We start from the raw sequence: 15,237 nt of genomic DNA, 5'->3' as shown, positions 1-15,237 counted from the left end.
TGGGATTTAGAGGGTCCCATGATCAAGTCTTGTGGTACCAAGGGATGTTAGGAACCTGGAAGCTTGGTGTGCTTGGCTGCTTGTGCTTGCGGGGAGTGTAGCCGAACCTTAAGTCCAGTCTAACCCGGGGAGGGGGGATTGGGAGTGATTTGGGAATCCGTGGAAGGATGGCTAACACTCCGTTGCTCGTGCAGTGAGTAGCTGAAACCAAGTAGGAGCTGGTACCATAGGCGAGAACCTTGGCAAGGGAACTTAGCAAAAGCCAAGGCAGTGTTGGACGGATAGACGAGGTAAGCTGGCAAATTGGAAAGGAAAAATTTGTGGCTTACAGTTAGTTGTTTTCTTTAATGGTTTTTGGCTTTTTGCATTAATATATATTATTTGTGGTTTGCTTTGGATTGGTCTCTTGGGTTTGAGATATCGGTAGGATGCTACTGATGCTTGTTTGAGCAACTTTATTTTCTTAATGTTGTTGATCAAGACTTATTTGGATTAACTGATGCAATAGTTAGCATGAACAAGTGTTTATTAGCCCTTGTGATATTCATTTTGTTCTACTATTAGATTAGGATGTTATTTCTTTCCGGTGATATATTTGCAAGCATTTTGCTTGTTAGTCAATGATACTTTGTGTTTTTCTAGTTATCTTTTGTAAGTTGTTTGGCATGTTATCTACAATTTTTAGTAGTTAAGCTTTATCATTAACTTTTTCTTGATAATACACTTACTATTGAATTTGTTAGATGGTTAATCCTACACCTTTAAACTATAGTGATCTTGGTGGTTCTTATACTCTAATTCTAGTTTATTGGATGATAACTTTCTTGGAATACTTTTGTGTTCTCATCTAAGATTTATTCACAGATAATTTAGTCTCTAAGATATCATTGTATCTGACTTTGATATTATCCATCTTTTGATATTTAGGTTTGGGCCTATATAAGCAAATTAGTTTCAACACTTCATATATATAGTGAAATATTTAGTCATGGGGTAATTACTGTAAATTGGCCACATCACCCACCTTTCTTTCGATATTCCTTATTTCATTAAAAAGGCATGATTGTGTAAATAACTCTAACTATCTATTTATAGTAGTCTATTTATACCATACCGATAGGTTTAGTTTATTTACTCATGAGGTTTGGCTTCTCTCTCTATATCACCTACAAGTAGGGGCATATCATCTTTTATAAGCTAGATGACATTCAAAGTAGCAATGGTGATTGACTCCATTGATCATTTCCTTGTTTAAGTTGAGTTGTTTGATGTTTAATGTTGTAGTGTATTTGCGTAGAGAGGTTGCCCCCTAACTCATTTAAGTTGGTGCATTTCTTTTAAAATGTGAACACCATAAACTTTTTCTAGATATGTTTCCTTCGTGGTGGTCTAGATTAGAGTGTGCATTGACAAGGATGTCAATCTTCTTTAAGTAGGGGAGAGTATCACAAATATGATTACAGGTATTAAAAGCTATTTATCGGTGAGTCCTTTTAAATATTTTTTCCTTATTGTCACAATGGCAAGAGGTTGTTATTGTTGGTTCCCGTTTCAACCCCTCTTATTCAAGTGTTAGTAAATTAAGTTTAGTATCTATACTTAGCCATATAAACATAAGATAGGAACTCCTATATATTTCTTGTTGAGCATACTCGGCCTAACTCTTAGTTCTCTTTTGTTATGTCTTACACTAACTTGACAAGAACCCTTATATATTAAGATTAATCCCTCAATATCACCAAATAATAGCTTACTGTATTTACAAAACATCCTCACTATGAGCCTCCAACATCCTAATGCTAAGACCAACATGCAAAACGATGCCAAATAGAATCTAGTGCTATTTTAGTATACTAGTGGCATAATGCGAAGATATGGGTACTTCACCAATTAACATGGTATGAAGATTAGGCTTAGACACAAGTCGGATGCAAAATAAAGATAGACATACAAGCAAAAGTTACACTATACCTTAAATTGGTCGACCATCCTAACCTACCCATCTCTACTATACATTTGAAACCCCCCTCCCCTTCTCTTGAGGAACTCATGTTTTGGGCTTTTACCCCAGTCTCAAGAGTTAGTTTCTAGGACAATCACAGAAAATTACTAAATATGGAATGGTGTTAGATTGTGAATTTAGTCATGGGAACAACACTATTGTGTTCAAATAATCTCTACAATCCATAAATATGCCTAACTAGTAGATCTAGATAATTTTCATAAATAGCTAATAGGACTAAATGGAATTAACATATGGGACATGCGTGTAAATTTTTGGGGAGCCACACACACTCGAGCTTTCTTCTTCTTCAAAGGGAAGATGTAAGTTACCTATCTCTCTTTCTCTAGTATTCTTTTAGATTTATATACTCTTGATTCACAATCTCTCTTAAGCCAAAGTGCTGTTACAAAAGTTCTAATGTTTGCTTCCCAAGTTATGTTGCTCTTTGGCTCTATATTTAGAAGTTTGGCTCCATTCCTTTGTTTAATGGCCTAAAGCCCTAAAACTCAAGTTTCATTCTGTTGTCTTTGAACACATGGCATATGGCACATAGAGGGTTAAAGTTCTGCTACGTGGTAATTCTATGGTAAATCACCATAAGATAAAATGTGAAAACTATGTGTTGGGAAATTTTTTTCTAAAAAAATGAAGTGTGTTAATGGGCGTTATGCCACACATTTACCAATAATTCCACACATGAACTCAACCATGCATGGTTTATCAACAAACATTGCATCCCCCAATCTCCATTCACACTTTACACAATACATAACGTCACATCGTTTACCAAGCTTACTAGCAAGGGACTAGCACAAAAGTGTGTCTATGAAAGTGTGGCCATTAATGTGTATAGGCCAAGAAATTGAGCAAAGTAGAGGGCATCACTTATGTGCCCCTTCCACAACATGCAAACACCTATATAACTATCATGGAGAGAATTGAAAAACACATATGGAATTGTTAGTCACTTATATGCAAGTGTAATGTTCTAATGCTTGAGATTGCACTCACTACAATGAGTGTGAAGCTTATGCCAAAAAGAAAAACTAAACAAAGGAAGCTTACCTCACTTGGAGAAACACACACATAGCGTTGTGATTGTATTGTCCTTGAGTAAAAAAAAAGGCCTTAGCCAACAATCCAATGCAGTGCTCCAACTGCCACATGTTGAAGTCCATGCTCAACACCTCTCTCTTGCATGTGCTTGTATGCAAGAACACCCATGTTGCACAGAATAGCACAACACACCCAACACATGAAAGAACAAGAGTCACAGCCATCCATACATAAAGACCTTTCACCCAAATCCTAATGAATGAAACTTTTCATGTGCTCTTGCTTTTGAAGTGCCCATATGATGCCCACACTGCTAGCCGAAGAAAGTCCTTTGCTCTTGAAGTGCCCACATCACACCCACTGCTACCTGCAGTGAGACCAAGTGAGCGAGTGCTCATTTGATCAAGCTCACACCCACCATGGCTGCCCACATAGAGTGGCCAAGATTGTGCGAAAGTTGTTGCTCTTGGCCGGACAAGAAGGAAGAAAATGCAGTGCAAAAAACAAAAAAACCCATGCTAGATTTCATGTAACATTACATGTACTTGCATGGCAAGATTAAGTGGCATGACAGTCTAATGTGTCACACTAATATGGTAGGACCTCATGCCATACCCATACACACATTTTGGTTCCTTAGGTAATCAAAATGTAATTATTTTTATAACATGGACTCATATGTTAACCTTATGTAAGCTTTTCTCTACCTTATGCTTATTTTATGTTAAGGCACTGAGGCTGCTTGCTACAAATTGATTGCTATACACTTGTGCTCAACTAAGAGGCATGGGATGGGACCTTACAAGTGGATAGTTAAAAATTTATGAAATCCTCAAGGAAAAGTTCTCATTGCAATTTATCACTTTGGTCCTTCTAATCTTCATTAATAACTAGCTTCCTTTCCATTTTTGTGCCAGGTTATGAAGTTGAGAGCATGCAATAGCTCAATAAGCACCTCACTCAACTTGAGAGAGGTAGCATGAAAGCTGAAGAAGTGCCTATCATGTAAGTGAGTTTAAAGTTCTAAGTGATTTTCCCATAATTTATATCACTGAAAAGGAATAGAGTGTCTTTTGATTTCGTGCTTTAGCCTGGCACAAAGTGATAGGCAATAAAATGGCAATAGTAAATAGGAAGTAATTGTAACACATTGAAGGTCTATTTCTGGGCAGTACTCCAATGGAGCTCACAACACCCAGGCCCCATATCCTAGCAATCCTCCCTGTCAAATCCCATGGACAGCACTTTGCAGTGGAGCTTGCAGCACCCATGGAACTCAAGACAAGGTTACTGAAATTATATCACTGGAATTATTAATAGAGAGGCAAAATGGTATAAACTAAACTAAGGTAAAATTCCTCAGTAAAGAATCCCAAATAGTCATTATTTATGCCCAATTAAATATCACTTAAATATGAGATGGATAGATTACATCATATAGAAAAGAAGATATTAATTAATTTTTCAGAATACTATTTTGACTCTTATCTTGCACATGAAACAGAAAATAGTAATATATTTTTAAAAAATTATTTGAAAATAACTAAATATTAAATAGTTTTTTAAAAGTAGAAAAACTATATTTAATTTTATTATATTGGAATTACTTTCTATTTATATGTGTGTAAATTTTGAATATAATTTAAATAACCACGGTTTCTGTAAATATTGTGAGGTTGAATTGATTATAATTGAACTTATTGGCTATTATAGAGCATCTATTAATCTATCACATGAATATAAATTAGGATACTTTTTTCCTATAAAATTTATTGTTGTTAATTTAAGTCTTTTTAAACATAATGTCATTGGAGATATTTGTACTACTTCACCAAGGAATTTACGTTGGATTTTTACAAGAAATTTTAGACTATTATCATTATTTTAATTAAATATACATAACTATAAGAATAATTATGATCCTTTGCAGATTAACATCCCTTGGAATCCAAATAATTGTTGACCATATAAGAATTTTATTGAAACTGGACCTTTAGTCAATAGCATATTGTATCCTGGCTCAACTTTGTATTCTATTAATTTAGAATAAAATTGTGCATAAAAAATATTTTCGATCAAAACCACTGCAGTTCCTTTTCAATGGAGTAGTGGAACAATAGGGACTATTTATTCTAGTATTATAATTAGATGGTAATTTTATTTATATGGAGTTAATGGTATTTCTTTGGAGTATAAAGTTTTATATTCCCAATACTTGTGCTTTTGTTATTGAGCCTAGTGGAAATGAAATTTTTTATTCGGCAGATAAACAACAATCTATTGTTATTTAATCTAAAAATAGAAAACTAACTCTATCTAGTTGTGAGAGCACAAGGAGGGTGGATTCTTTCTTCCTGCTCCTTGCCTCAACTTTTATTGCCCTTGCTGGAATACCCTTGTGATTGAAATAAATTTACTTAGTCCAATGGTCTCATTGGTGTTGATACCAATAACAAGGGGTGGCTTCACTTAAACACCTGGCTACGGTTTGCTTATGATGATGTTTTTATGGGATGGTGCCAGGTAACACACCCGACCACACTTCTACAGGTGGGACAAAAGAGGATGACAGATGAATAAGCATGAGCAAATGTGGAGGGGAAGTTGTCGAATGTCCACTGAAATGAATCCATTTGAGTAAGGTAATTAGTGAGTTTGCTCATGCTTAATATGTTAGGGTGCTCTTTACGAGTATAGATAGATGCACTATTTTTATTGGTTTACATGGGTGGACTTGCTAATTAATTAAGCTATCCTTACATCATCCAATGGCATTACTTTGGAAGGAAAAACATATATGAATTGATTAGCTGAGATTTTCATTAAAGCTTCAAAGTATTCAAATTATATCAATGAGTGACTAGATGTCACAGAAGAAGGTTTTGCAATCTTTGTTGATGGCTTTTAGTATAGTATGATTGATAAAGTTTTATAACGGGTTTACAAAGGTGATGCAAATATAAATAGTATGTAAATATTTTTATTAAAAATTTTAAATTTCAAAACATCCATTACTCAATGTCCTTTTAGGGACTAAAAAAAGTACAAAGTGAAATTCAAGTGAAACTCTCTTGAGCACGAAAGTCTCGACACCACTCTTGGTCCCTTCTCCTCCCAAGTGACTCCTTCATGAAGCTAGAGCCACCACTATGCCCTATGGAATGCAAGACTCTTCCTAGGATGCTCTTCCTCTCGACTGCCAACATATTGAGCCATTTTTTGTTCAACTAACTTCTCCAAAGCCACATCATGATGAAACCTTGGGGTGTGACCCTCTTCCAATATAAGCTGCTAAAGCATGCACCTGTTTGTGAAAATGTTTTAGACCACTTCGAAATATGCCCCATTTTCAAAGGAACTTAGGTTGTTTGCACAAACCCCCTTAATTGAAGCTCTATCACAATAAGATCTGAAATATCTCCACCATGCAGCTCTGTGTCAATCTGACCCACCCAACATCCAAGCAACCAAGCAGAATGAGAGTGATGTGGTGTTGATGCAGCCACCTTCCACTGTTGTGATAACAATCCTTGCCACTATATCCAAAAGTCCCCTAAAATCCCCTAAAATCAATCAGATTGTTGATAGTGGTAGTTTTAAATTCAAAATTGTAAGAAGTAATTTAGAATGTTTTACAATTTTAAGCAATTTCTACCAAAGTAGAAAGAAACAGAACTAACACACTAGTGTCTAATCAAAGTTGTCACACACATCCTCCACTATTATTCATTGTTGTAATTGTTGTTGTAGTTATATTTATTGTGGGTGACATTGTAGTTTCAGTTTTTGGTTACATATAAGTTCCACTGCTAATGCCAAGCTCAGAATGTGTTGTCCCTTGTTCACAGTTGCAGTTGCAGCCATAGCATTTCCTACTCTTATGAAATCTCCAGCTTGTGGAACAGTTTTTTGTTCTTGTTTAAAGCTCCTTTCATTGAAGTGGGACTATAATATTATATTTGATATTCATCCACTACCATCACTACCGCTTCTCTAGAACTAGCAACATTGGCAACCAGAGAGAGGAAACAAAAACACTCCCATAATCATATCGTGCAAGCTTTTTTATATACAACTCTACCTATTAGTGCTCACTTGTCTTCCTCGTTTTCGTCTTCTTGTTTCCTGGATTTGGTGCTCAAAACCTCCTTGCCTCCTTTTGACTGTTCAATGTCCTCGTGGAGCCGATCCATGTCTGCTTGTCTCTTCAAGCCTGAGTTTCTCGGTTTTCTTCTTCTCGAGCTCCACCCTACTCAAACATGCTCGTTTGATAAACCCAAAGAGAAAAAAATACGAAGAAATATTTACAAATAGTTTGTCCTGTAAAACCCCATCATTCCAGATCCTGTGATCCCCCACCGATCTAAAGTTGTTGTAAAACTCATCCAAAACCAAGCACATGCTCTTGCTGAGAGAGACGCAGCATAACTGCTAACTGAAAAGCCTTTAAGTCTTTCATTCACTGCACCAAGAAATAATTCTTTAAAAACACGCGCCTCAACCTGGCAAGTAGGAAGGTACCTCAACAGAAAACGGTTGCTTCACACACCTGTCTTGTTAAAGGTGAGAATGAAAGGCAGCTGCATCTTGTAGAGAATGCTACAGGCGGAGAGCATGTTTCTCATGAATGTAACTGGGCTGACCGAAGATGTCCACAACGCAGATCACGGACGATGGAAAGGTGCACACAAAGGCCTCTGTGATGATTGCTCCCGACGCAGACCAAGTAAAAATCTCTATCTGTCCGGGAGTGTAGATGAGCACGTAGTCCACTTCGTTGTCTCTCTTCTCCACGATCTACTTTTGTTTTTAAGTCAAAAAACTAACTGACCTCATCGATCTTCGTCGCGAAGAGATTGAGCGATGTCCATTCAGTCTGTTGCAGTACTCTGGGCCACTGCTTCATGGCGTGAATCTCCAGACGAGGTGATGCATCAGCAGCATCTTCCCACTGCCTACGCGGAAGAAATGCATAATACAGCACCCCTCACTCTTACGTGGTTGCCCCTTTGCCACACTCACTCCTTGCGTCCTCCGTGGCGCGCTTAGTCACGCCCAGCGCTGCACCCTAAATGTTTAACGACTAACTCTAAATTAGTAACGTTAAACTTTAATTAGTAGATGTTGTTAACGGATATGTTAACGACTATAATTTTATAATTAGCCAGTGAATGAACGGCTATAATTTATAAGTATATAACCTACGATTGGTTTAGGTCTTTCCTCATTGTGTTTTATGTTTGTGCTCCTTATATTTTCTTTCTTATTTTATTCATTCTCTTTAGTATTATGGCTAGATTGGAATATGTAGATTATGCTCAAGATAGTATTCTTTCTTTTTCTGATCTTATTGAGAGAACTAATAGTAAGGTAAATTCTTTTAGTTTTTGTATTACGATTGGTCTTCTTCCACAAGAGAGAGAATGTGAAAGATGCCATCGACCAATGAGATATCAATCTGATAATCGAGGTTGTAAAGATGGTTTAAAGTGGAATTGTAAAAATTGCAATACCACAAGATCTCTTAGAATTAATACATGGTTTGCAAATAGTAATCTCACATTTGCTCAAATGTTTAGAGTGATGTATTGTTGGTGCATTAAAATGCCACAAGATCAAGCTCACATTGAGTGTAATATTAAAAGTGAGCATATGACAACAAATTGGTACAACTTTTGTCGTGATATTTGTGTTATCACATTACAACAAAGTAGTCAAAAGATTGGTGGTCCAGGAAGAATTGTGGAAATTGATGAAAGCAAGTTTGGTAAGCGGAAATATAATCGTGGTAGAAGAGTAGAAGGTCAATGGGTCTTTGGAGGAATTGAACGTGATTCAGATCGAATGTTTATGGTTCCGGTAGCCAATCGTACTGCACAAACTTTAACTGATATATTATATACATATGTTGAACCAGGTAAGTTTTATTTCTATTATTATTCTTAACTAATAATTATATATAGTATATTTGATTTTGTACTTTTAAATACTTAAAAATAGTTGAAAATAATATACTAGAACAATCTTTAATTTATAGTGATGAGGTGGCATGCGCAATGAGTTGGCGTGCAAATCCAAATAAGCAAATGGGGCCCACCCTAAATAAGGGGGGGTGCTGTATTGTGCATTCTACCCGCCTACGCAACGGAGGAGAACAAAGAAGGAAATTCTCAACCTGGTGGGAGAGCACCATTCTGATGACGATCAAGACCACTGGCCTCTTGTCAAACACCTCCATTCTTTCATCTTGTCGCGCATATCCTCCGCATCCATTTGCTCTTCCTCGCACTGAAACCGTAGACCTAATCACCTCTTTTCTACTTCTTGTTGCTGATGGTGAAATCCAACACTACGCTCAAAACGTTTGTGAGAGAGGTCCTCGTCGTATATATGAAGCCATGGCCGAGGAGGGACTTCTTAGCCATCACATTGACTAGTTCCTTTAGGAATGCTAGACATTTTTGCATCAATGGTGTAATAAAAATAATTTATAAAATAGAAAAGAAATGAAGAATACTATTTTAACACTACCATTAAAATCAAATATTCAAATTATTTTTAGATTTTATTTCTTTTGAATACAATTAGAAATTAAACCTGAAGTTCACAATGACAAAACAAAAATTATACTTCATTTTGTTATGTTGCAATAACTTTAACCTTCTATATGGAAGTACAGTAAATTTTGAATATGATGAAGATAACCTCGGGTTCTTTAAAAATGGCGAGGTTAGATTAATTATAACAGAACTTATTGATTACTATAGAACATCTATTAGTCTAAATCAAGAATATAGATCTGGCGATGCTCTTCCTATAAGAATGATTGTTATTGATGGTGTTTCAGTATTTTTAAGCCTTTTTATACATAATTTTATTGGAGGTACTTGTAGTGCTTCACCTGGAAAAATTGTCATTTCTAGTAATGAAGTTTTAAAAGCATGTAATGATATTGTTCACTCCATGGAAAGCATATCTGGTTCAAAATTTATAATAGGGGTTTCTAATATTTTTATATTGAAATACTTTACAAAAAATTTCAGACCATTATCAATATTGAATTTAAAGAATAACTATTATGATGTTTTGCAAATCAATTCTCCTTGGAATCCAAATAATTGTTGGCCATATAAAAATTCTATTGAAACTGGCCCTTCAGTTCATACCACTTTATATCCTGGTTCTGCTTTATATTCTATTAATAATAAATTTATTTTTATTTTAGACTCAAATTGTGCTTTAAAAATATTTTCAATTGAAACTATTTCAGTTTCATTTCGATGGAGTAGTGGAACAAAAGGGTCTAATTGCATTCTAATATTACAATTAGATGGTAATCTTGTTTTATATGGAGTTAATGGTATTGTTTTATGGAGTATTAACTTTTATATTCCAAATGGATTAACTACGTGTGCTTTTGTTATGGAGCCAAGTGGAAATGCAATGTTTTATTGGGCAGAAAAGCGACAATCTATTTGGTCATCTTATAGTGAATAAAAAATAAATATATACTACATATCTCTCCTCTTGCATAGATGTTTTGATTATACACGTCTCATTTATTTTTACATTTTTGACAAAGTACAAAAAAACTTAAAGTTTAGGCATGTGATTTTAAAGCAGGTGTTTATCAATAAAAGAGTACAATAAAAAAGACTCATTATGATATGAAAGAGAAAAGAACGAAATTGTGTTAAAATGCTTTAGTAAGTACAAAATTCTTAAAACTCTAGTTGATGGAAATTAATCCTTAGTAAGTTAATCCAAACCTATAATATAAGCATGATTTATACAAATCTGGTAAAAAAATCTGATCCAGTAAAGGTATGTTGAAAAGATATAAAAGCAACCAAATATATTAGGATAGATATGAGTGTTTAACTTAGAAAAAGTGTCAAATTGATTAATGAGAAATCAATAAATGCTTGTAAGGGCTTTTAGAAGCGGTTAATAAAGAGTTATTTCGTCACTTTTTTCAATTAGTGTGGTATAATATGTTCTGCAAATTATTAAGGACCTTTTAGTCTTGTAATATTTGTAATGTTGATGATTATAATATTATTATACTCATATTTTCATCAAACTTAAGAAATATTTGATAGCATATGGATCATCTGATTCAGACTGAATCAGATCCATTCATTCTTGTGTCTAAACCCCAAAATAACTGTATTCATATATAAGTAAAATAATATTAAGACATTCTACCAATTGAATGAGCTTTACAACTTTCTTTGGGTAGTGGAAGAGAACTTCAAGAGACAGTCATAGGCCTCATTCATGTACAATTCACAAGTGACACACAAAGGCCACCATTAGCAGAGCACCATAATAAGGCAAAAGACAGATAGTGGATAGTAACAATCATCGTCCAAATTGCTTGCATAAAGGTGTCATTCTTCATGGCTAGACCATGTAAACAATAATGCAATCAAATATGTTTAGGTTTAAGGTTTAGTATTTACCTTTTACCAACCATGTAAGTATTCTTGAAAGAAGCATATGCTAATCCAAATATTTAATTTAGGTGTAACTAATTCAAATATATTGTTTTAATTGAATTCTAGTTTAATATTTAGATTTTACTATACTGATTGCAAAAAGATAACTTTATAACTACAAAAAGAAAAAGTTACTATATTTAAAATTTCTCTTTTATATTATGGCTATGATGCCATATACTAATATTAGCATAGTGAGATTTTGGTAGCCGTTAGATTGATTTCACTCGTTCTTATATATAAACTAGGGTTTTTTGGCTAATTGATATACACATTTCTATATTCTCTTTCCATATTTTATACACTCATATTAATGGAGATGAGGGGCGACTTTGATTGTTCTTGAGGAGTGCTTAAATTTGGGATTTTGTTTTAGATCTAGCTTTTGCATTGTCTAGATCTCCCTTTTTTTTATAGTTTTTCTCACCTTCTTCTCTTTTGGTCTTTCCTTTCATTCATCTTCATGGTAGAGCAGTAGCCTCCTTCTCCTTTAACTTTGGAGTAGTAGTTGGTGCAATTGATCAATGCTATATAGTTGCAATTAAACAATTAGACTCAGTTGATAGCGACATTCATAGCGTGTGGTACAACTCCTCTTGCTTTTACTACTAATCCTTGAGTCCAACCGGAGTTCTTCTGTGGGAATCCTGGGGTGTAAGCAACAAAAAAAAACGACTTGAGAGATTATTTATTGGGTTCAAATATAGAGGGAAAGGGCCTATTAATAAGAATGTATGCCCTTTTCCAATCGGTTAATGGTTTTGGGATATTTGGGGTTAAGCGTCCTTGGGTTTGAATAGTATTGGGTTGGGTGACTTTCTGGGAAGTCTAAATTTAGGAGCTTACATTTGGTATCAGAGAGGTTTTGGGTTTGACTCTATTAGTTGGCTAAGAGAATCACACCACATATTGATTGACATTTGGTAGGTCTAGTTTGTTTCAATTGGGCTTGACCCGAGGGGTAGAGTGTCAAGAGAGTGGGGCTCTCGGGAAAGTTGTAGCTCTCAACTTTTATTTTTATTCATGAAAAGGGCCCATGAATAAGAATACACCCCTTTTTTCAATCGGTTAAGGGTCTTGGGATATTTTGGGTTAAGTATCCTTGGGTTTGAATAGTACATGGGGATGATGTGTACCATTGATTCGTTAACTTCATGGTGATTGATATATATCATTCTTGGGATGATGCTTGGTGTTTGCATGAATTTTCCACGTGTCTTTAAAGGACAATACTATAATGGTACAATGGTTTGAGTGCAGCCACTCGTGAGGATTAAAGCATTCTCCTAGACGTCTTCAAACGTGTATTTGAACATATCGATAATTGTGACAATGCCTTCCAACAATTGCATCATCTTCAACAAGGGATATTTAAGTCTGTGATGTAATTTGGCATTTTGTTCCGAAGCCTCTTGCTTCGTGTGAAGCTAAATATGTCAGAGCAGATCAAGTTAAGAATGTTATGGCTAGCATTTCATCAAAATCTTGTAAGACTTATGTATGCATTTGCTTTAACCACCTTTATGTGAGACATAAAATCCCTAGGCCCCAAAGAGGAGCCGAAAGGGTGCCACGTGGTAGTGGCTGAGGCGGAAGCCAAATGAGGGTAACACATATAGACTAAAAACTCCAATTTGAAAAGTTGAAAGTGGGAGTGGAACTCTTAATAAAGTGCTTGAGGAACGAGCACGAAGCAAGCAATAAATGAGTCTCTAAAAAAGGGACACAAAAGGACCAACACATGACATGTGGAAGGACCCAAGATGGAGTCCAAGATGGACTTGAGATGGAGTCCAAGATGGAGTCCGAGATGGATTTGAGATGGAGTTTGAGATGGATCCAAGATGGAGTTTAAGATGGACTCGAGATGGACTCCAAGATGGATCTGAGATGAAGTCCGAGATGGAGTCCAAGATGGAGTTCAAGATGGACCCCAGATGGAGTCCGAGATGGAGTCCAAGATGGACTTGAGATGGAGTCCCAGATAGAGTCCAAGATGGACTTGAGACCGAGACTGAGATTGAGTTTGAGTCTGAAATCGAGACCAAGACCGAGACTGAGTCTGAGACTAAGACCGAGTTCGAGTCCGAGTCCAAGTCCGAATTTGAGTCCTAATACTATTACAGACTGTTGGATGAAAGCATAAAGTGATTGTCCCCCCGGGGGGGGGGGGAGGGGGGGGCGGGCTGTAGGGGGCTCCAAAAGTATAGTAGGGAGAGTGTGGGGGTTGGACCCCAATGGATTCAATTTGGCTAGGAAAGGCCAATTTGGCCCAAGAAGGCTGTACCTAGATGTTGGATGATGAGATAACCACTAAGCTAGAGTGAATATAGATTAACAAACGGGGTAGCTTAGTGAAATGTTCAAGAGCCGGCTCTAGTTCCTTTAGGAGATCAAATGGTCAATGCTCCCAGTTTAAGTATAGGTGGCACTATCTACTTGGATATTTAGTGTGGCTTAACAAAACCTCACTTTAGCCCCATGACTAAAGCACCCAAAGGCAAAAGGTGGGGAGAGTACTCATAAGGCTCGTGTAGGGCCATAGTGTTTCAAAATGTTGTCCCAGAGTCCTGAATGGTGGAAAGGAAGAGGAGCAATCCTTTGGTATAATGACTAAGGATGCAGTCATGTGGTGAGGAAGTCCCAGAAAACAAAAGGACTTAGTGGTCGGGCCTGTGGGCCTTGATCTAATGGCAATGTTGGTGAACATGGCTATAGACAAAAAAGGACTTGGTAGAGACTGTAAAAGGATATTGGGGAAAGTTATTCCCTATATCTACGAGCATCTTATGGATGTTAAGGAGTGGATCTAGGATGATCATTCATGGACAGATGGCCTAGTCTTTGATAGATAGGATTGTGAGGTAGATGGTATTAGACCACTAGTGTGACAAAGGTGAATGAGCATACCTTTAGCATAATGGGCTGATATGTTAGTGGTACTTTTGGGTGTCAGTCATGGGATCAGACATATGGAGCACTTGAACCAAGTGGAAAGGTTAAATGGCAAGGATGCCATTCTCGAGGCTAGCAAGCCCCAAGTCTGGAATAGGACTTATGGAGGTTGTAAGTGAGACTCCTCCAAATGGTTGAAGGTGTGGTTAAGTGACTAAAGTAGAATGGAAAATTTAGTTGCTAACACTTTGATGATGCACAATTTTATGAGATGTCGCATCTTTCACTTCTCACTATGCGTCCTTCAACTCCACTTTCTGTGGGAGATGGTCCTATTCCAATGGAGATTGATATTGCTATTACCCGAGTTCAAAGATAAGGGCGAGAATGTGGTTATGGCTGTGATGTTTGCTGTTAGGCATATAATGAAGTTAGTCACACTTATCAGCATTATTAGCATTTTCCAAATTGGTGACCTCCATCTTAGGTGGAGACCTTAGTGTCAACAACATCCTATTGGTACTGCTACAATAGAAGGTCTAGATACTAAGATGGTTTTGAGAAATTAGGAGTCACTAACATCCTACTGTTACTACTGCAATAGAAGGTTTAGACACTAAAATGTTTTTGAGAAATTAGGAGTCATGTGAGTAGCGAAAAGACCTTGTGCAAATAAGTTAATGACCCTTCCACCTTTCTTTTAGAAGTACAATCAAGGGGTTCACTCAGCACTAGTTTATCTAGTGTTTACTTTCCATACTCATTTTTGGCTATGTATTA

General features: G+C 36.3%; 1 protein-coding gene across 1 annotated transcript; it reads right to left on the bottom strand.

Annotated features, from left to right (window-relative positions):
* Window positions 1-7,660: 7,660 nt before the first annotated feature.
* LOC112348523 (GPN-loop GTPase QQT2-like) lies at window positions 7,661-9,299 on the bottom strand. The gene is made up of 3 exons (XM_024681193.1): window positions 9,199-9,299; window positions 7,893-8,016; window positions 7,661-7,858 (listed from the first exon to the last, which is right to left on the bottom strand). Exons 1-3 carry the CDS (start codon window positions 9,297-9,299, stop codon window positions 7,661-7,663), a joined length of 423 nt encoding a protein of 140 aa, XP_024536961.1.
* Window positions 9,300-15,237: the final 5,938 nt, after the last annotated feature.

The sequence above is a fragment of the Selaginella moellendorffii genome, unplaced genomic scaffold (genome assembly GCF_000143415.4).
Source record: "Selaginella moellendorffii unplaced genomic scaffold, v1.0 SELMOscaffold_30, whole genome shotgun sequence".
NCBI classification, from domain to species: domain Eukaryota; kingdom Viridiplantae; phylum Streptophyta; class Lycopodiopsida; order Selaginellales; family Selaginellaceae; genus Selaginella; species Selaginella moellendorffii.
The sequence above is the reverse complement of the archived record's forward strand: the minus strand, read 5'-3'. Positions and strand labels throughout refer to the sequence as shown.

Excerpts from the sequence above, each read along its gene's own strand:
- LOC112348523 (XM_024681193.1), bottom strand. The coding sequence starts at position 9,299 with ATGGAGGTGTTTGACAAGAGGCCAGTGGTCTTGATCGTCATCAGAATG. Across the intron at positions 8,017-9,198 it reads TGTTCTCCTCCGTTGCGTAG|GCAGTGGGAAGATGCTGCTG; the intron begins GCGGGTAGAATG and ends TCTTCCGCGTAG. Across the intron at positions 7,859-7,892 it reads TCGCGACGAAGATCGATGAG|ATCGTGGAGAAGAGAGACAA; the intron begins GTCAGTTAGTTT and ends AAACAAAAGTAG.